This window comes from Megalobrama amblycephala, linkage group LG7 (assembly GCF_018812025.1).
Source record: "Megalobrama amblycephala isolate DHTTF-2021 linkage group LG7, ASM1881202v1, whole genome shotgun sequence".
Lineage (NCBI taxonomy): Eukaryota > Metazoa > Chordata > Actinopteri > Cypriniformes > Xenocyprididae > Megalobrama > Megalobrama amblycephala.
The window spans coordinates 15,666,917-15,689,300 of record NC_063050.1 but is presented as its reverse complement, the minus strand read 5'-3'; the positions used below and the strand labels follow the sequence as shown (position 1 = coordinate 15,689,300).

The 22,384-nt window shown below is 36.9% G+C and overlaps 1 protein-coding gene across 1 annotated transcript; it reads left to right on the top strand.

The window, feature by feature from the left end:
* Positions 1-470: 470 nt before the first annotated feature.
* Positions 471-22,253, top strand: rnf150a (ring finger protein 150a). Its single transcript, XM_048196099.1, has 7 exons — positions 471-1,161; positions 8,104-8,354; positions 14,049-14,120; positions 14,858-14,940; positions 16,700-16,796; positions 16,874-17,084; positions 18,525-22,253. Exons 1-7 carry the CDS (start codon positions 708-710, stop codon positions 18,641-18,643), a joined length of 1,287 nt encoding a protein of 428 aa, XP_048052056.1. The 5' UTR covers positions 471-707; the 3' UTR covers positions 18,644-22,253.
* The last annotated feature ends 131 nt before the right edge of the window (positions 22,254-22,384 follow it).

Sequence of the window (22,384 nt, the reverse complement as noted above, 5' to 3'; positions counted from 1 at the left end):
GTGCTGATTCCGGACAGTTTTTATATTGTTTTTGTTATTATTATTAAATTACAATATAACACGTTTTGAGTCCCTTATTGCTTAATATATAATTCTATCTTGTGTTATTCTCCAACAACCCCAGGTGAAAAAACAAAAACAAAAACTTTTCAATAATGTACTTAAAGTGCTCTATTTTCGCGCACTAATTTTGTACTTAATATACTAAAAAAATCTTCTTTAATCAGTAATAATCTTAAGAACATCTAAGTGTACTCATATTTCATGGTGTCTCAAAATAGCACAGTTGAGTACACTTAGATGTTCTTAAGATTATCTTAAGAAGTACTAAAGGAGAATTTTTAGTATATTAAGTACAAAATTAGTGCACAAAAATGGAGCACTTTAAGTACATTATTGAAATTTACTTTTTTTCACCTGGGGACTGCACGATTTCTTTACAGTGTAGTTTTAGTAATAATATCTGGCAACCCTGGTGGTCCGTCACAACAGACGCAAATGCTGCTGGGTGAACCGACATGATGGTGGACTGCATCTATAAGCCACTTTTAAAGGACGACGGAGTTAGTCAGAGACATGTTTCTATCTGAAGGCCCTCTATTTGTGCTGTGGGGTTGCCAAGTGATGCCGCACTGAAAGAGAAGCAGGATAAAGACGTTCCCCAGCTTGAAAACGGTTAGTTTTTCTTTGGGATCATTTCTGAAAACATGGCAATGTCCCTAAACCAAGCCTGCCGGAGTCTAGCCCTGTCTACATGGCTGCTGTCGTTTTGCTTCGTGCATTTGTTGTGTCTGGACTTCACAGTGGCAGAGAAAGAGGAATGGTACACTGCCTTCGTCAACATCACTTACCTGGATCCAGTGACATCCGAAATAAAGACAGACAAGAGTGAATGTGGGAGATATGGGGAGCACTCTCCTAAAAGAGACGCCAGGGGTTTTGTGTTCATGCCATCACTTCTGCAGGACAGACAGGCATGTGACAGTAGCACTAAATTCTCCCTTCCCCATCCCAACATCCCATGGATAGCACTGATAGCCAGAGGAAACTGTACCTACAGGGAGAAGATCAGACATGCTGCGGCTCTCAATGCATCAGCTGTGGTCATCTTCAATGTGGGCTCCAGCAACTCCAATGACACCATTACCATGCCACATCACGGTAAGAGGACACAACTCTCTTTTCTTTCCTCTCTCAACCATTAACATATGCTAAAAGTACAAGATGTGCTCTGTATCACAAGTTTATGAGGCACTTTCATTGTACAGTATATGAAAATCAACTTTATGTCCCACATAATAAAGACACTCTCATCTGAGTGAATGAAGGATAAAATTGTCCTTTGAGGTTCAATTATTCCTCTAATGTATAACCAGGCTATCGCACCACTGCACCAACATGTGATTATGACCAATGATCCATAATGTATGATGTTCACACTATTAATAGTTAACATATTTCATGCACTGTATCCTGATGAGGAAATAACTCTTGAGATTATGAATTTGCATGGTACATTTACTATGCAAAATTTTTCCTCTAAAATGTTTATCTTTGCATCATATAACCTATGAACCATGTCCATACTTCACCTCGAGGGTAAAAGAAAAAAGATTTTGCATTAAGATTTCACTATTATTTATTAGTTTTTTTGCATTTTTAACACTTTTTTGTGACAATAAGCACTTTGAAGACTTCAGATGCAAAAGCATTTTTATCAAGCTCGTATGTTTAGGTTCAGTAATTTCACTTTAATGGCAATTAAACATAACATAAACATACAAGCTTGATAAAAATGCTCATTTTATAAGAAAATTTCAGATGGCACTTAGAGGCTTTTGCATCTTAAAGGTGCTAAAGAGGATGTTTTGTTTTATACATTTTTGCAATATTACTTGAAACTGTCTTTACTAACTGATAAAAGACAATTTATTAGGTGCACTGAAAGTAATAATATTAATATACATCATCTGTGCACGAGGTAGGGCCTTAAAAACATCAGCCAATCGTTTATGCGATCATCGCGTAAACGATTGGCCCTCTGGCTTGTCAATCACTGCCGTGACGTTCCTTGTGAGAGACGTGCGCGGCTGCGCTCTCCAGTAACTTTCCACACTCCACAGGCGCCACATGCAATGTTTTTGTCAGGAGACAGGAGTAACAACTGCAGATTATGAGTTACCTGCGGTGAGTCCGACATAATGAATCCAAAAAACACGACACAGCGAATGCCGGTGGTAAACACTCGTGTTCCAGTACGAGTGTTTACGAGTTTTGGGAGGCGTTCCTTTGAAATGTGTTGTGAAGGAGGGGGGTTGTTCTTACGCATGTGCTCATTTCAAAAACTCAGTAACAGTCTTTGGATTCTCAGTCGACGAAAAAATCCTCTCTATCACCTTTAAGTCTTCACTTGTTATTGTTGTAATGCAAAAAAAAAAATCTAATTTTTCATAACCATAATGCTAAGAAAACAAAGACATCACACATTAACGACATTCATACTCAGTGATTTATTACAAGAAAGGGAACATATTGATATACAGGCATATTTTTATTGTCTTAACTCAGATCATCTGAAGCAGCAGATGTTTACAGCATGATTACTCAACGTGTTTTGCAGTCGCAGCAGATTTCTTCATGTTTGTGTTATGCTTTCTCAGCAATGGAACATGTCCAGGCCGCAAAATGGCAACCTAAACTTGCAAGAAAAAATATTAAAGGGGTCCTAATTATGCTGCTTCACTTTTTCAGCTTTAGTTAGTGTGTAATGTTGCTGTTTGAGCATAAAACCATCTGAAATGTTACAAAAATTTCTATTAATAGTTCCAATTATAAGTTTTATGTTGTTGATACGATGTAAATAAAAACATTTTCTTTAGGGTTCAGGTCAGGGGACTGGGATGGCCATGGCAGAAGCTTCATTTTGTGCTCAGCGACACATTTTTATGTTGGTTTTGATGTTTGTTTTGGATCATTGTCCTGATGGAAGATCCAACCACTGCCCATTATTGGATTTCTAGCAGAAGCGGTCAGGTTTAGATTTTTTATCTGTTGGTATTTGCTAGAATCCATGATACCATGTATCTGAACAAGATGTCCAGGACCTCCAGCAGAAAAATAGGCCCACAACATTAAAGATCCAGCAGTATATTTAACCGTGGGCATGGGGTACTTTTTATCCATGTGTGCACCAAACCCATCTGGTGGGTTTGCTGCCAAAAAGCTCTTCTTTTAGTTTCATCTGACCATAGAAGCTGGTCCCGTTTGAAGTTCCAGTCGTGTCTGACAACTGAATATGCTGGAGATTGTTTCTGGATGAGAGCAGAGGATTTTTCTTGAAACCCTCCCAAACAACTTGGATGTGAGTGCTGTTTGATAATTTTTTTAGGCTTTCTAATCTCTGCAGTTCTCCAGCTGTGATCCTTGGAGAGTCTTTGGCCACTCAAACTTTCCTCCACACTTCACATTAGGATGATTTAGACACACGTCCTCTTCCAGACAGATTTGTAACGTCTTTAGTTAATTTGAACTTCTTAATTATTGCCCTGATGGTGGAAATGGGGATTATCAATGCTTTAGCTATTTTCTTACAGCCACTTTCTATTTTGTGAAGCTCAACAATCTTTTGCTGCACATCAGAACTATATTCTTTGGTTTTACTCACTGCGATGAATGATTAAGGGAATTTGGCCTTTGTGTTTCCTCATGTTTATACTCCTGTGGAACAGGAAGTCATGGCTGGACAATTTCATGTTCATGATCACCCTGGTGTGCTAAAATAATTTAAATATCAGTGGGAATATACTTCAGAGATATTTTACTCATAAAAAATTCTAGGGGTGCCAATAATTGTAGCCAACGTGTTTTGGAGAAAAACATTTATTTCATAATAAATGAATTATTTTTAATAAATTTATTTTCCCCCACTTTCAATTCTTTTTCTTCAATGAAAGGTTAGAATTTTGCTAATTTTATGAATTAAAGATCAAAAGGATAAACAATGCAGATTTATTTTTATAGTCATCTTTGGTCATATTTACCAGGGGTGCCAATAATTCTGACCACAACTGTATGTAAGATTGTTCACCGCCCTTAACCATGGTTTTGTGATCGATCACTGTTTTCTGACAAATATCATGATTAAATGGTGTATAACATCATAACTAAAATTACATTTAAATTAAAAAAAGAGAGAGAAAAAAAAGCATACCACTCTGAAACCTCCTGTGAAATCCATGCTTGCAAAGTCTGTGCATGCACAGCACGCTGGGTCAGCTAACCAATCACAGCGCGGTTCGTGTTACAGAAGGAGGGGCTTCATCGAAACGGGAAATAAACGGCGCGTTCGAGATACGTCATCTGAAAGCTGAATAAATATGCTTTCCAATGATGTATGGTTTGTTAGGATATGACAATATTTGGCCGCGATACAACTATTTGAAAATCTGGAATCTGAGGTTATTGAGAATATTGATAAAATCGCCTTTAAAGTTGTCCAAACGAAGTTCTTAGCAATGCATATCCACTCACAAAAATGAATTTTTGATATACAGTGCTGCTTTAAAGTTGGTGAACCCCTTGCAGAATCTGCGAAAATGTGAATAATTTTAACAAAATAAGAGGGATCCATGTTATTTTTTTATTTAGTACTGTATTGAGTAAGATATTTTACATAAAAGATGTTTTACTTAAAAGAAGTCCCTTGTTTGTTCTGAACAGTTAAACTGAGCTCTTTTCTTCAGAAAAATCCTCCGGGTCCTGCAGATTCTTTGATTTTTCAGCATCTTTTGCGTATTTGAAGCCCTTCCAGCAGTGACTGTATGATTTTGAGATCCATCTTTTCACACTGAGGACAATTGAGGGACTCAAACACAACTATTAAAAAAGGTTCAAACATTCACTGATGCTCCAGAAGGAAACACGATGCATTAAGAGCCGGGGGTGGATGTCCTTCTCAAAGTAGCAAATCACTCTTATAGTTTAGCTGCTGATATTATAGTTCAACACTATATTGGATTAACTCTAAATGCCTGATTATGGTGAACTTAAAATGTTCGTTCTGTGAGATGAAGAGTGGACACTTGTGTTTTGTCAAAGATCTTGTTCCTGTGTATTTTTATTTGTGTTGTGACATTAGCAGGATAGTGGGAGTTGTAAGATTGCTCAAACCATTTAAACCACAAGAATCCCTCCTTGCATTTTGCAGATCTGATAGTCATGTCATTCTGACTTTCTCACTTCCCTACTGTTTTCCTGTCTCTTGGCCTTTTGTTTCATGAGTGCTGTGTGGTTTTTGAGAGTTAGTGGTATAATTGTTTATAAAATAATTTGCACACAACATCCCAAAAACCTCTCTACTGAACTCTTTTTCACCTCTATTTAGCCAGTGCATCCTTTTTTATAAGATTGTGTAAAATGTAATCCTTTAATTAATACATTTTCAATGTGAGCATAATAGTGTCATCCTTAGAAATAATATTTGAAACGGGTAAGTCCTTCCAAAGTAGAAAAGAGCAAATTTGACCTATGACATCGACCGCTCACCCAACTCTCTGTCTGTAAATAGAGAGGGCTGGTTCTCATCATTGATCAAATGCATACTTTATCATTTTATTTTTGGAGTAATGAAAATGAGCAACATTTATAATGTGGAAATCATGTGAAATGATGCTGATGTGGGCAGCTCTTTTACTCATGAGCATTACAAGTACATCAGCAATCAACCCTTCTGGATCCTTCAGTTTACACTTGAGATGTTAATGTTTACCATACTTGAACAGCCTAAGCACCATTTGGCCTGTGTTACAGTTCAGTCCAGCTGGTCCTGATCTTGAGGATGAAATGACTGGCTTTCTCAGATGCAAACAGAAAGTTGAATCCAGAGAGACTGGTTTGCTGAGCTTAGCTGAGATGTGTAAAGTCTTCAGTTTCATATGGTAAATATTAGATGATGACACATATGTCCTACCGACTTTAAAAGAATGGTACAGAAGACATACATTGAAAAACCTCCTTGAAACAAGCAAGAGACACAAAAATATAGTTTAAATGCATAAATATCTAACCACTTAAATATTTCAATGGATGGAATTGCCCAATTCAGTAAAAAAAAAAAACCATATATTATGAAATTGTAATGTAGGTTTACAAATTCACTCTATTCGTTGCAATTGCTTTTGAAAGAATGATGGACGGATAGATGGATGGATACTAGACAGATGGATAAGACGGATGGACGGACAGAGAGATGGATGGATGGATGGACAGATTGATGGATAGACAGATTGATGGATGGATAGACAAATTGATGATAGACAAAAAGATGGATGGATGGATAGACAAACGGATGGATGGATAACAGACGGATGGATGGATGGATAGGATGGATGGATAAGACGGACAGATGGATGGATGGATGAACGGACAGATGGATGGATAGACAGATTTATTGACAAAGAGATGGATGGACGCACAGATTGATGGATGGATAGACAAATTGAAGATAGACAAAAAGATGGATTGATGGATTGACAGATTGATGGATAGACGGATGGATGGATAGATAGATTGATGGATGGATAGACAGACGGATGGATAGACAAATTGATAGACAAAAAGATGGATGGATGGATTGACAGATTGATGGATGGATAGACAGATTGATGGATGGATGGATTGACAGATTGATGGACAGACAGATGGATGATAGACAGATGGATGGATGGATAACAGATGGATGGATAAGACGGATGGATGGATGGATGGATAGACGGACGGACGGATGGATGGATAGACGGACGGACGGATGGATAGACGGACAGATGGAGGATGGATGGATAACAGACGGATGGATGGATGGATGGATGATAGACGGATGGATGGATAAGACGGACGGATAAGACGGATGGATGGATAGACGGACAGATGGATGGATGGATGGATAACAGACGGATGGATGGATACTAGTCGGATGGATGGATAAGACGGATGGATAGATGGATAGATAAGACGGACGGATGGATGGATGGATTGACAGACTGATGGATGGATAGACAGACGGATGGATAGACAGATTGATGATAGACAAAGAGATGAATGGATGGATGGATGGACAGATTGATGGACAGACAGATGGATGGATAGACAACGAGATGGATGGATGGATGGATGGATGGATAGACAGATTGATGGATAGACAGACAGACGGATGGATGGATGGATGGATAGAAGGATATATATGTGATAAAATACAATCAACTTGTTAACATGCTCCACAGCGCCACCCAGTGCTTTTAATTATAACTGTGAGTTTTAGTTTTAATGCTTGGGATTTAATATGGATTCACTGCATTTACGGCCTGCAAAGCAATGTAGTAAAATTGAATTGAATAGTAATTTTAACCAATAATAATAGTAACTAATTGAATAGTATTTTTATTTTTCGAATAATAATAATTACAGATCGAATATTCAACTATTCGTGCACACCCCTAATTCAATTACATTAAGTTTGCAGATCTGATCAGGAAATGCAAGCGGAGGCTTTTCCAGAGATTTTTAGAGATCAAGAGGTTCAATCAGAATCTAGAGTAGAGCTTAACTACACGCTTCGGGAAAAAAAGGTTCAGTGGGTTCTATATAGATATATAACCCATGGTTCTTGACTCCATTTTAAAGAACCCTTCATGCCAAAAAAATGTTCTACATTAGAAATGAGAAATGACTTAAATCGGTGGTTCCTTATCTTTTTAGAGTGGCGTACCCCTGAGGCAGTTCAGAATCGTTACAGTAATTACAACATGGCGAGAACGCAGCATTAGACTGCAGTCACACCTTTTCCTTAAATGATTGCATGATGTTTAATGGTTTGAATGTTGAACTCATAAAAGGTTCTACATATGAAGCGCCTGACGAGATTCTACATAGAACCCTTTCTTCTAAGAGTGTAGATTTGACATTAATGATCAAGGATTGTGTTTGACAGTGCAATAGCCAACAACCATGACTGTTGGTGTGTTTATACATTGAAGTATGTCATCTCTGTGCCTCTACTGTTATTTTGAGTGAATCATTTGAGCTTTGAACCCAACATCATTCCTGTAGGTACCGGCGACGTGGTGGCTATCATGATTCCCGAGCCCAAAGGTCGTGAGATCGTGGCCCTGTTGGAGAAGAACATAACCGTGGCCATGCACATCACCATCGGCACGCGGAACCTGCAGAAGTACGTCAGCCGCACCTCAGTGGTGTTCGTCTCCATCTCCTTCATCGTCCTGATGATCATCTCTCTCGCCTGGCTGGTCTTCTACTACATCCAGAGGTTCCGCTACGCCAACGCACGAGACCGCAACCAGGTGCTGTAGAGCCACGCTAACTACACCAAATACTGGGATTGAACCTGCATTTATGTTACACCACATGCATTCAGAATCAAATCTGATTTAATATGAGATATTTCAATGTAGTATGTGAAGGATCTAAGGATTCTCAATAACTATGGAGGACCATAAGTGTCACGGAAATAGTAAAAAAGCATAGGATTAATTAATAACTAATTGTACAATAAAAATGTGCATTAGTAAATGTGTTTACCTAAAAAATAATTAATTAATCTAAAAATAAATAGATTAATTACTGCTTTTATTGGCCATTGGCCATTAAAAAATAAAATAATGAAAAATAAAATAATGAATTACTTTGCAATTTAATCTATTTATTTTTAGATTAATTATTTTTTGCAAACATTTACTAATGCACATTTTTATTGTACAATTAGTTAATAATTAATGATGCGCTTTATTATTATTTCCGTGACACTTGTGGTCCTCCATAAATAACAACCCGTGTTTTTGTTATTTTAAGAGAGCCAACCATACATCTGTTTTCTTTTTACACTATTTTTTTAATATGATTTAATCTTATAATCATTAGTCATTTATATAGTTGTCATTCATTTGTTTATGAATTTTATATTTTATATTACTATATACTTTTTTATATTTTATATTACTATATATTATTATCATAATTGTGATTATGATTGTGGTTTGAAGGGATGTTTGTCTTCACGAGTAGGAGATGAATGTCTCCATTTCGAGTTTTTTAACGTCACTGGACGATGTTGTGAAGCAGTTTTTCCCTTGGTATAATAACACTTGTTGGTCAGACAAAGCCAGAGCATTGAGCATTGAAACATCCAGATGAACTCTGGGCATTGAAACTTACGCAACTAAAATTATTCAATAAACTCTGCTCTTTTATTATCGTCACTTCGTCTCCTGCTTCTGCTCTTCTCTGGCTTTCTCAGTTAAACTCTCAGGCTGATAGAAGATATATATCTTCTGTCAGTGATTTGGTGTCTGAGGTCGAATCTAATATTTCTGACATGGAGATCCACCGGATCTAACGTTTTGCCATGATCTAACATCTTAACGTTGTCGACAGGATGGAATAACAAGCAACTGTTATCTCCATCAAAAAATCAAAGTCAATGGAGGGACATAAATCTCTCAGATTTCATCAAAAACATCGTCATTTGTGTTCTGAAGACGAACGAAGGTCTCGCGGGTGTGGAACATGAGGGTGAGTAATTAATGACTGAATTTTCATTTTTGGGTGAACTAACTTGTTTTAAGATCAAATGAGCAGAAGCAGTATTACTTGATTAATGCTAAATATAATCACAGTGCAGAAAGGTGATCTCAGGTAAACTAGTGACATTAAAAAAGCTGAAGGGGTTTTTAAAAAGGTATTTGATTAAAAGAAAGGGAAAGTTTGTTGGTTAAAGGGCTGAAAGTAGGACTTATCCAAGTTAAAAATGTTTGGTTTGTGATGGTCAAAGCGAGTGGAGGATGATTACTGGGATGATTGGATGTTCTTATGGAAAAAATATTGAACAAAGTCTCAAGTATATTTTCTATGTGATGAGCACATCACTTACCGTAGTGTAAATAACTAAAATGATGAGTGTGTTTTAATGAGGGTTTAGATGTTATACAGACACTAACTCACGGATGAGTTACAATGATAACTGCAAAAGATGTACAGCAGCACGAGCAAAGAGTGCAGGCCTCCTCAAAGTTAGTGTGAATCTTGACTGCAGATTGATAAACTCCAAGAAAAACCTGGAGTAACATTACATGCATTAATTCAGATATTAAAATCTGGAAAAATAATGTTTAGACCCAACAGGAAATTCACAAAACCATTTGCGTTCCAGTAGTTGTTGAGTAATTGAAAAAGGTACCCTTGCTATAGGTTTATCAATCAGATCTTTTGGATTAGTTTGTGACATCTGTGTTAACCCAAGATCGGGGTGATCAGAATAAACTATAACTATGGGGTTTTATTCAAAGTAACCCACCATGACTCAAGGCCCTTGGTTTCCTTATGAACAGTTAAAATAGACAGTCTGAGTCTATTTGGCTTTGCAAAGTGTGTCTTCGTAATGCTTGAAATGAGCCATTCACTATATACACTTTGTAAATGCATTGCATTGCATGATTTTCTATAGAGCAGCAGGACATGTGACACTTTCAGGTGGTCCATGATACTACAGTTGGCAAAACATATACTTATGAAGAATACTTGTGAACTAATTCCAGACAGTCAAGATGATGCAGAGATAGTGAAGGTTTTTAAGGGTAAAAGAACAATTTGACACTAAATTCTAATTTGACTTTCTTCACAGTTTATTTTTTGTGGACAAAACCCTGCACCCTCAGGACGGTTTTGTGAATCGCCAAATGATTTACGTTAAGAAATTGCAGCAAACCAAAATGAAATGGTTCCTATGTAGTTTTATTAGTCACCCCTTCAGCTGTAAAATTGTTAGGGAAGACACTTGGACACTTATTAGTCATTTTAAATGTGACTAGTGAAATGCTGAAGGATGGAGTCATGGGGAAGATCCTTGTCTTTTAGTGACTTGGGGGCAACCTCATGATGAAGATATGGCGGGTGGAAGGCTTAGTTTTTTCGCTTACACCAAACTACAGTTTAGTTGCCAGCCAAATTGTCTCTATGGTTGTTTTTGTTTATCTTTAGAGGTTGTAACATAATTTTAATTAAGTTTAAACAAACTTGTTTTTCAAAAAGAGCATTCCGTTCTCTTGTTTTTATGTTTTCACAGATCGATTCCGGCGGCCTTCAAGAAGTTTTCTGAGTTATACAGAATAACAGGAACTGTTACTCGGAAATTTCACAATCTTCAATTTCGAGATGGTTCTTCTGGAGGAACTGTCTACTGAGACATTTCAAGAACAGAGACATTCTAGGCTTTCAAGGTCACAATTAGAGACAATTAAATTTTTGTCACATGACAGAGTTACAGTGGGTACGGAAAGTATTCAGACCCCCTTAAATTTTTCACTCTTTGTTATATTGCAGCCATTTGCTAAAATCATTTAAGTTCATTTTTTTCCTCATTAATGTACACACAGCACCCCATATTGACAGAAAAACACAGAATTGTTGACATTTTTGCAGATTTAATAAAAAAGAAAAACTGAACTATCACATGGTCATAAGTATTCAGACCCTTTGCTCAGTATTTAGTAGAAGCAGCCTTTTGATCTAATACAGCCATGAGTCTTTTTGGGAAAGATGCAACAAGTTTTTCATACCTGGATTTGGGGATCCTCTGCCATTCCTCCTTGCAGATCCTCTCCAGTTCTGTCAGGTTGGATGGTAAACGTTGGTGGACAGCCATTTTTAGGTCTCTCCAGAGATGCTCAATTGGGTTTAAGTCAGGGCTCTGGCTGGGCCATTCAAGAACAGTCACGGAGTTGTTGTGAAGCCACTCCTTCGTTATTTTAGCTGTGTGCTTAGGGTCATTGTCTTGTTGGAAGGTAAACCTTCGGCCCAGTCTGAGGACCTGAGCACTCTGGAGAAGGTTTTCGTCCAGGATATCCCTGTACTTGGCCGCATTCATCTTTCCCTCGATTGTAATCAGTTGTCCTGTCCCTGCAGCTGAAAAACACCCCCACAGCATGATGCTGCCACCACCATGCTTCACTGTTGGGACTGTATTGGACAGGTGATGAGCAGTGCCTGGTTTTCTCCACACATACTGCTCAGAATTAAGGCCAAAAAGTTCTATCTTGGTCTCATCAGACCAGAGAATCTTATTTCTCACCATCTTGGAGTCCTTCAGGTGTTTTTTAGCAAACTCCATGTGGGCTTTCATGTGTCTTGCACTGAGGAGAGGCTTCCGTCGGGCCACTCTGCCATAAAGCCCCGACTGGTGGAGGGCTGCAGTGATGGTTGACTTTCTACAACTTTCTCCCATCTCCCGACTGCATCTCTGGAGCTCAGCCACAATGATCTTTGGGTTCTTCTTTACCTCTCTCACCAAGGCTCTTCTCCCCCAATAGCTCAGTTTGGCCGGACGGCCAGCTCTAAGAAGGGTTCTGGTCGTCCCAAACGTCTTCCATTTAAGGATTATGGAGGCCACTGTGCTCTTAGGAACCTTAAGTGCAGCAGAAATTTTTTTGTAACCTTAGCCAGATCTGTGCCTTGCCACAATTCTGTCTCTGAGCTCTTCAGGCAGTTCCTTTGACCTCATGATTCTCATTTGCTCTGACATGCACTGTGAGCTGTAAGGTCTTATATAGACAGGTGTGTGGCTTTCCTAATCAAGTCCAATCAGTATAATCAAACACAGCTGGACTCAAATGAAGGTGTAGAACCATCTCAAGGATGATCAGAAGAAATGGACAGCACATGAGTTAAATATATGAGTGTCACAGCAAAGGGTCTGAATACTTAGGACCATGTGATATTTCAGTTTTTCTTTTTTAATAAATCTGCAAAAATATCAACAATTCTGTGTTTTTCTGTCAATATGAGGTGCTGTGTGTACATTAATGAGGGAAAAAAATGAACTTAAATGATTTTAGCAAATGGCTGCAATATAACAAAGAGTGAAAAATTGAAGGGGGTCTGAATACTTTCCGCACCCACTGTATATAAGCAATGGCCTTTAAATCTTTTTAGGAGGATTTATGGGTACACCACCCTGAAGAACGACCAAGTTGGACCAACTATGTGCACTCAGTATTTGTTTTTTGCTTTCAGTCTACATACATATTCATGTAAACACAGTCAGTTATATTTTAAGTGAATGTAAGCAGTTGCAAAAGAAAACGCATGTGTAACAGTATAATGGATCCATGCATCAGGTCTTAAAGTGACAGCAGCCTAATATGCCTGCTGCCAAATTATTAAGATAATATTAAAAATATCTATATGGAAGTTTTCCCCATGGTATTGTTGTCAAAATTGTTGCTAGTGAAAAATGCTGAGTGGTTAGTAACTTTGGAAAAGCACTAGCTACAGTGGCTGGTGAGCAAAAAAGTTAATGTCAAGCCCTGCTTGTACATCCGTTACCACTATCTGATTTGTTTCCTATAACTGGACAAGTAACATGGGCAGAATTAACGGCATATTAACTGATTTGGTGATGGACAACTCTGCCATTCAACAGTCTGAGCTGCGTTAATTAAAGTAGTTAATAACTTCTTTTAATTAATCTGTTTGAGATTGAATTAATGCCAGATAAATTATGGACATGACATCTGAGGACTAATTCTAGTTATTTTGCTTTATTTCCAGATTCAATCATAGGCTTCTTCTCGCATACGTACATGCACACCCTTCAAAAAAAAACTCTTGACAAACTAAAAGACATGCATGAAAAGAGAGAATGTTTTTAATGTTACTGGACAATGTTGTGAAGCAGTAATATTCCATTGTTTTTCCCTTGATATAATAACACTTGTTGGAATTGCATTGGCCAGATGAAGCCACAGCATTGAGTATTGTAACCTCTAGATTATTCAATAAACTCTGCTCTTTTATTATCATCACTTTGTCTCCTGTTTCTGCTCTTCTCTGGCTTTCTCAGTTAAACTCTCAGGCTGATAGAAGATATATATCTTCTGGCAGTGATTCCACGTCTGAGGTTGAATCTAATATCTCTGATGCACAGATCCATCTGATCTAACATTTTAGTACAATCTCTAACACATATTTCATGTCTTTTGCAGAGGCGATTGGGTGACGCTGCAAAAAAGGCCATAAGCAAGTTACAAGTACGGACCATCAGGAAGGGTGACAAGGTTTGGTTTGTTTTATGTTTTTTGTCAGACTTCTTAGTCTTTGAGTACAGAGAAGATTTTAAAAACACTTCATTCAATCCAATAATGTGATACTTATAATGAAAAATAATGCAAAATGGGGCAAAAACACATTGTCCTCCAAATTGGTCTTTTCTTACAAACATCTTTATCAAAAAACTTTATTAAAAACTACCCAACCTTTTTTATTTTTTAGTGTTTTTGAAATAAGTCTCTTCCGCTCACCAAGGCTGCATTTATTTGATACAGTGAAAACAGTTATATAGTGAAGTATTAATACAATGTAAAGTAACTGTTTTCTATTGTAATATATTGCAAAAATGTAATTTATTCCTGTGATCAAAGCTGAATTTTGAATAAAAAAGCTGAATAAAAGTATCTAAATACTTCAACACATTTTGAACACTGGTGTAAAACGTATTGTTCTCATTCTAAATTCTTATTGCAAGTATCACATTTGAAGAGAAAATGATTAAAAAAAATGCCTCCCCCAATAACGCTTACAACGTGTGACATTTCATCATGTCTTTTTATGGGATATCTTTGATCTGATTCCTGTCCTTTAACACCCATCTGTGATTCATTCTCATTAGACATGCTTTATGACTGTATGTTCCCGTCTGCTACTTTTCCTCTAATGGAGATTTCAGGGAACTGTACACATATATTCACCCATATGTGGTTATTCACAACATTATTTATTGGCCCCCTGTTTCTAGGAAACTGAGTCGGACTTTGACAACTGCGCAGTGTGCATCGAAGACTACAAACCTAATGACGTCGTCAGGATTCTGCCGTGTCGGTAAGATTTCAGGCAAACATTACAAGATGTCAAAGTAGATTGAACTGATGAATTCTGATTCTCAGAGAAATAAAATGCTTAAACTATAAATAATGCATTATTATTAGTATAGTTAGCGTTAGTGTGCCATATTGAAGTTCAAACAAAAACTATTGAACTAAATGAACCATACCTATAAAGCCATCATCTTTTAATCTGTAATCTTTGTCATTTTTCCCAATAGTGCAGCATCACTATAAACATTACCATGCCAAAGCATTGCTTACAATGTGTCTACAATGGACAGAAATCGATCACTTTTAGAGCTGCCAACTCTAAAGTAAAACTTTATAAGTTCAGAATACTCAAAACATTTGAGGAAAATTATTTCCTCAAAACATTAAAGTAAACTAACTCCATTTTAGTTAAGTTAGTAGAACTAACATAACAGAACCCCTGTAAAAACCCAACATAACATTAAACACTAATGTCTCCCTTTGTTAATCTTGTGCAAAAGCACACAAAATAACACTTAATTTCAACATTTATTTTCCTTATAGAGTCTATATTCCTTATAGAGAGCATGCTGGATATTAGAAATCTGTTGCAACTTAATCATATTAAGTTCAGCTTACTACAATCAAATTTTGAGTTCATGCAACTTTTCTCTATTAAGTACAATGAACTTTCATTATTATCTGAGTGAAACAAACTCACTTCATTTAATTTAATTTCACTATTCGGTTTTACATTCTGTGGTAATAATTGTGTTTTTGATTAATTTGTTTGTTACCTCATGTTAGATTTTACACAGCAGTGTAAGAATGTAATTTTTGCTAAAATAGCCAATGCAAAGTCATGTTTAAAAATGTATTAATGCATTAAGGAGGACCTATTGTGCCCCTTTTACAAAGTCTTGATTTTGTTTTTGGGGTCTATTAGAATGTTTTCATGTTCAGTGTTTGAAAAAAAAACACATTGTTTTTCATATATTTGACATTGTTGCAGCACCTCTCCTCCCAGTCTGTCAGTAACACTCTTAGTTCCTGTCTCTATGAAGCCCCTCCTTCCAAAAAGCACAATGTGCCCTGATTGGTCGTCTGGAGCAGTCTGTTGTGATTTGTCAACTGTACCAGACCCATAGAGTTAAAATAACACTGAAGTAGAGTTAAAGTTAATGAGATAACATGCTGCTTGAGGAGTTGTTTAATCAGATCTTGAGAGATTTTATCTTGAGAGATTTTATTTGATTTCATCTAAGGCTGTGGCTGAAGTCACTTAATTCTGCTTGTTAACAGCAGGTGTTCATCACTAATGCTCAATCATAACTTAATTAATCACTTAATTATCTCTTTAACTTTAACTCTGCTTCAGTGTTACTTTAACACTAAGTAGAGAGGGGTCATATGTAATCTGTGCAGAGTTGATTGAACTCTGGGCATTTTGCTGTGTACGCCTCAGGTGGGATTTATTAAAATGAGGAATGTTTTGACATGTTCGTTCCCAGAAGAAAACTAAAGACTACAATCAAGGCATTTCAGGGAGTTCAGGAACAGTGTGCACTGATATAGAGAATAACTTCCTTTGAAGTGACTTTGTACTTTGTAGCTTTACAGATCTTTTTCATCCTCAAAAGCAACACACTAAAAGATAAACATGAAAAAAAAAAAGCATAATAGGTCCTCTTTAAAATGTGTTTGAAAAGTGTAGATAAACACTATTTTTGGTCTTTTTGTGTAAGATGTTTCTCTGCTTAATGTAACTGTGCTGTTATTGTCAGTCATGTCTTCCATAAGAACTGTGTGGACCCTTGGCTACAGGACCACAGAACCTGTCCCATGTGCAAAATGAACATCCTTAAAGCCCTGGGCATCCCGGTAAGAGTAAGAGCCATTAACATTACACACGGCCTTGTGTTTTGCTCTAAATAAGCTGTAATTTTCCATTCAAACAGCCCAATACAGACTGTTCTGATGACATCCCTCCTGATTATGAGATGTCCGTCAGCGGCCCTCCCACCAATCCTGTGACGGGGGCGAGTGAGGTGTCAGTGGGTGAGAGCTCGGTAGTCCTGGACCCAGCTGTCAGAACAATAGGCCAGTCACACATTTACCACGAGATGGACTCCTTCCCACCGGCCGGAGAGAGCAACCACATCGCCAGCAGTGAGTATGGCCATGTGTCTCGCATTACATGAACTGTAATCTTGACATTTTCTTGAGAAATTAATTATGAATATTATATTTAGGAATAGTTATAAATTAATTAAAATGTATAGCCTCTGAATAACTTTGATTGTGACATACACTACCATTCAAAAGTTTTTTAATGTCTGCATTTATTTGATCAAAATTTAGTAATATTGTGAAATATTAATACAATTTAAATTGACTATTTTCTATTGTAATATATTGTGAAATGTAATTTATTTCTGAGATCAAAGCTGCATTCTCTGCATCTTCAGTGTCACATGATCCCTCAGAAATCATTCTAATATGATGATTTGCTGCTTAAGAAACATTTCTGATTAAAGTTAAAACTGTTGTGATACTTCATATTTTTGTGATACTTTTTTCCAGGATTTTTGGATGAATATAAAGTTCTAAAGAACAGCAATTATTTGAAATATAAATCTTTTGTGACATTATAAATATTTTTACTGTTACTTTTGATCAATTTAATGCACCATTGCTGAATAAAAGTCTTAAAATCTTACTGACCCCAAACTTTTGAAAGGTATATTTAATATAAGGTAAGGTAATATTTAGGTATAGCCTAAATATTAATAATTCACAATTCTCACTGTCAAAGAAAACCTTAAAATATTAGGACATTTTAAAACAGTAATTTTCAGTTCAAGTTCATGGAATCATGGACATTTTATATTGAATATTGAATATATGTTTTTCTAGTTATGTAATTTCTATTTGTGAGTACAATTTGTACAAAATGATGCTTTTGCAACTGGACAATTTGTAGAAAATAATAAGTAAAAAGTGAAAAATAGACCTTCATTTCTATATTTTTAGTTCCTGTATAAAATGAATCACAAAGAGGGTCTATCAAAATGGGAAAATATCCTAAAAAAAAAAAATGTTTCCCCATAATGCAAGGTTCTGTGTAAAGAATGCTTATCAATGCTTATTATTTCAATTCCAAGATGAAATTCCCATCTCTCGCATAGACCTACACATATCATCTATCTGGATTTGATTATTTTAGTCTGTTCTAGTGGTCTTGTGTGTGACCTACTTTCAGCTCTCATATATTTAGGTCATTTTTTTTGGTACCGGCAGCAAATAAAAGCACAGCCTGTCCTGGTTCTCCATCGCAGCTCTGGTCTGATCCTGTGCTGCTTCTGTAGCCCGTATCAGTCCTTTTGTCAGCTTATGAGATTTGTTGCTGCTCACAAGCACTGTGAATAAGTCTGTCAAGCTCCAGAAAGGACAAAAAACACCATGAAAGTAATCCATATAACTTGCGTGGGATCTTCCAAGCCATTTGTCCTCCACCGAAACTCTGAAATTTTCATTCAGGTTCAAAAATGACACCTCACACCAGGTTTGGTGGCAAAACGTTATTGGTAATGTTCTTTGTCGTTTCAGGTGAGCACCAGCCCTCCATGAGCAATGATTCAGACACCTCACTCATCATGCCAGTGGAGCTCGTCCTGTCAGACGTAGAACTTCAGTCTGATCCAGAACAGGACGATGTGAAGTCCTGAAGATTACTGAATGACTCTCGGTGCCATAAATGGAGCAGGACTGCAGCAGGACAATAAAAGAGCATGAGTAATAGCAGCACAGGTGTGCAACCTCCTTTTTTGACCTCATGGTCTCCGTCACCGCAGCTTGCTTGTCCTCTTCCTCTGGCTTTATCAACCTCAATTTCATGCCGTCTTCTGTCCCGAGCTTGTGTTACCAGACTGGAAAAGCCACCTGGTCCTACGAGGGATGTTTTCGCTTTTATTCGGGAAAATTTTGACTGTTTCAACTTCCCTATGGGATCACTGCCAGTACACACCGGAATATTCTAAAATGAATAGATGTAACGTAGACGTAACGTACATTTGCTTTGAGTGTCTAAAGCGGTTTGCGTGTGCTCTAACCAGCGTGAAGTGAAGTATCGTGAAGTAGCGTGATACTTTGTGAAGTATCACCAGTGCTTATCGTATACAGGACACTATTTTTGCATCTTCTGAAATGTGATGTGTCAAATCACACTACAGCGACAAGATCTTCTCTATGAAGTAGAACCCAGCTCATGATATGGTGAGTGTTTTAGCAGCCGTATCCAGAGACAGTGTGTCAAGGCAGTACTTGTGAATCATAATGCCACAAAAGCAGTTAAAGTACATGCTTTCCACTAATTTTGTCTTGACAAAGTGTTGTAATGTATTCCACTAGGGTTTCAGGCTCCGTGCACACTGCTAAATTAAGTGTCACTCCGGTTTGGAGTGCTTAAACCTGCTTTGTACTCACTCCTGTAATTTGTTAATTACAGGAGTGACAATTGCATTCTTACAACCAAAATTCAGGTAGTAACGATTATATTTTCATGTCATGTTGCAATTAGCTTGGAAACTAATTAATTACAACATCAGAAATAACTAAAGGCCCATTCACACCAACTATTAGTGATGCGCAGATTTTTTTTTACCAAAATTAACACAGAAATTTAAAGTTTTCATTTTGATCAAACTTTAAATAAAGTTTATTTATCTACTCCAATTCATTGTTGAAATATAAACATTTAGAGAAACGGTGACTGTAATAACTTGTTGTCATGACAGATTTATTCAAGCATACATTAAATAAAGACAACAGGAAATATAATGAATGCATGTAATATAATGAATGCAATATAGTGCATATATTTAGCAAAAATAGGTATTTTTCCTAGCTAACTACTGAATTATGGACATTAAATGGCTTTCCTGAGGTAAATGTAACATTTGGAGACATATTGTTTACAAGCTGTTTTATTGACATCTTTCTGCGTTTGAAACACTGATTTAGTGATCACATGATACACTTCAGTAAGTTGTACTGATTGACAGAAATTGAAAGCTGAATTTCTTTCCTATTAAAAGTTACAAAGCACAAAGCTTATTGCGATAACTGGAAGAGAGGCGAGGTACAAATAAAATTCAGTGAAGTTTTGTTCATGCATCAAATGAAAACAGCATAGAAGAAATCGATATGGTCAGCCAGGAACTAGCGTCCACATAGCTGTTTATTTGTCAAAACACACCGTCAGAGAGGCAAAAATTAAATGTCACCATTTGGGCCCTCCAAAATTGTTTTGGGCGAAAACGAATATTCATATTCATCCGATCAAATGCCAAACATTTTGCCGCATCACTACATAACATTTTAAATAACCATGCTAAAAGATTTCGTGTTCAAACTTGGCATCATCAAGCAGCGCCTTTGTTTTGAATAGGCCTCTAGCGACCTCTAGCGGACAGAAAATATTACATATTGCACCTTTAACCTATTTATTGAATTGTTGTATAAAATTAACATCGCATTTGCAAGCGTGCTGATATTCAGGAAAACAGCACTTTTGCTTGTGTGATATTATAAATGTTAAAAACAAGAACTTAAATGAAGACTTTTTTGCACCATATCTTGGATTATGGGGAAATTTTATTACTTTTGGTGGCATTTTTTGCCCCAAACGCTGTTAATTTCCGACCCTGGTGTGTGTGCGCTGCGTAATGATGGGGAGCAGGGCCCTTTTTCAAGTGCAAGTGGAGGCCCCTTTCAAGGGAAATGGGTGAAACGTACAGTAGCAAAGGCCACTGCCGGAATGCAGTAAACTAGTATTTCATTGTGAACGCAATCTGAGTCAACCATCATGAGGAGCGATTCACTCCCACAATAAATTAAATGCAGTTGTCACTCCCTAACCAGTGCAGTGTGCTGCTGAGTTAACGTCTTCAGAAGCTTTTATTTTTAAAAAAGTTAGTCCCGGTTAAATGTGAAGTGTGTAATTTCTGCTAAACCTGAACGGCTGAATTGGACCGAACGGCTCAACCAGGGACGTGAACTGCCTGTTTCTCCAAAAACTTGTTCTTTTTCATTATTTTTGCTATTTTGTTTGGTTACTGCAGAAATTGCAGGCGTAACTTTCATTCGGCAGCAGTAAAAGCGCTTTGCTCAAATTGAAGCTGCTCACAATACTTTCGCAGAAGGATAGTACACTACTGACGAGCCTGTTTTAAACGACCGTTTCTTTTTATCACGCACAGTAGGAAAGTGAAAGACTATTGAATGGATATTTTGATATCAAAGGGTTTATTTTTCTAAAAAAGACAAAAGAAAAAACAAAAGGACACATGGAGATACACATTGCTGAATCACCCCCTTTTAAATATTTATGTTTTATTATTATTATAATTATTATTTTACTAAATAGTTTTAACTTATATACAGTATATTAATATTGTGATCAAGTAGCCTGTTAATGTTGGATACAGACTGGCTGTTTACAGTGTGTCTGTGTATCTGCCAACTTCAAAGAGGTCTGTTGTTTATTATTTTAATTATTAAAACAATAATGATATTAATATGAATTCTTATTAATTTTATTAGGTATAAAGGCATTTGTACTGACGTTTAAATATTTTTCTCAATGAGATACTTCCCCAGTTAAACACGCTCATACCCAGAATGCACTACTGCAGTCGGATGGACTGATGAATGTTCAGCACACTAAACCAAAGCTTCAGCATATACTGTATGTCTGCATATGTTTCTGATGTTAGGACAGGTGGATATGGTGTGTGTTCACATGTGTCCTGCACTATTGTAATGAATGATCACGAAGGAGGTAAACGTGCGCAGACGGACTGAACTGGGAGCAGTCGTAGAGCTGGGGTCTGTGATCCTGATATTCATATTCAGTAATATTTAACATAAAGGCTTGTGCAGTGTTATGTGCATCTGTCGGCCAAAAAGCACATGAGATTTCCCTGAGATCTGCAGATTTATTTTATTGTATCTTTAGACTGGCATGAATAAAACTGTTGTTTAGAGGAATTTTATAAGATTAGACGATTACGCACTAATGATTTGGTGCTTATTTAATCATTGTAACACATTTCTTGTGGCACAAACAATATGACCGTGTGTTTTCTTTCTATGATATCTGTGGTTGAAGTCGTCTGTCTAGGAATCATTTTGTGTGTCCATTAAAGCAGTCATATCATGCATTTTGTTGTTTATTTTTTCCCCTTAGGGAATTAATTTACAATATTTGTGTCCTGTGCCTTTATATGGAAGATTGTTTTAACCATGAAATAAAAAAAATAAAAAAGGTAATTGCGACTTTTTATCTCAGTTGTGACACTTTCTTGCAATTGCAAAATATAAACATACAATTGGAAGTTATAAAGTCAAAATTGCATGATTATGGAGCCCTGGACATGACATGCAAGAAAAAAATAGTAGGCTAAATT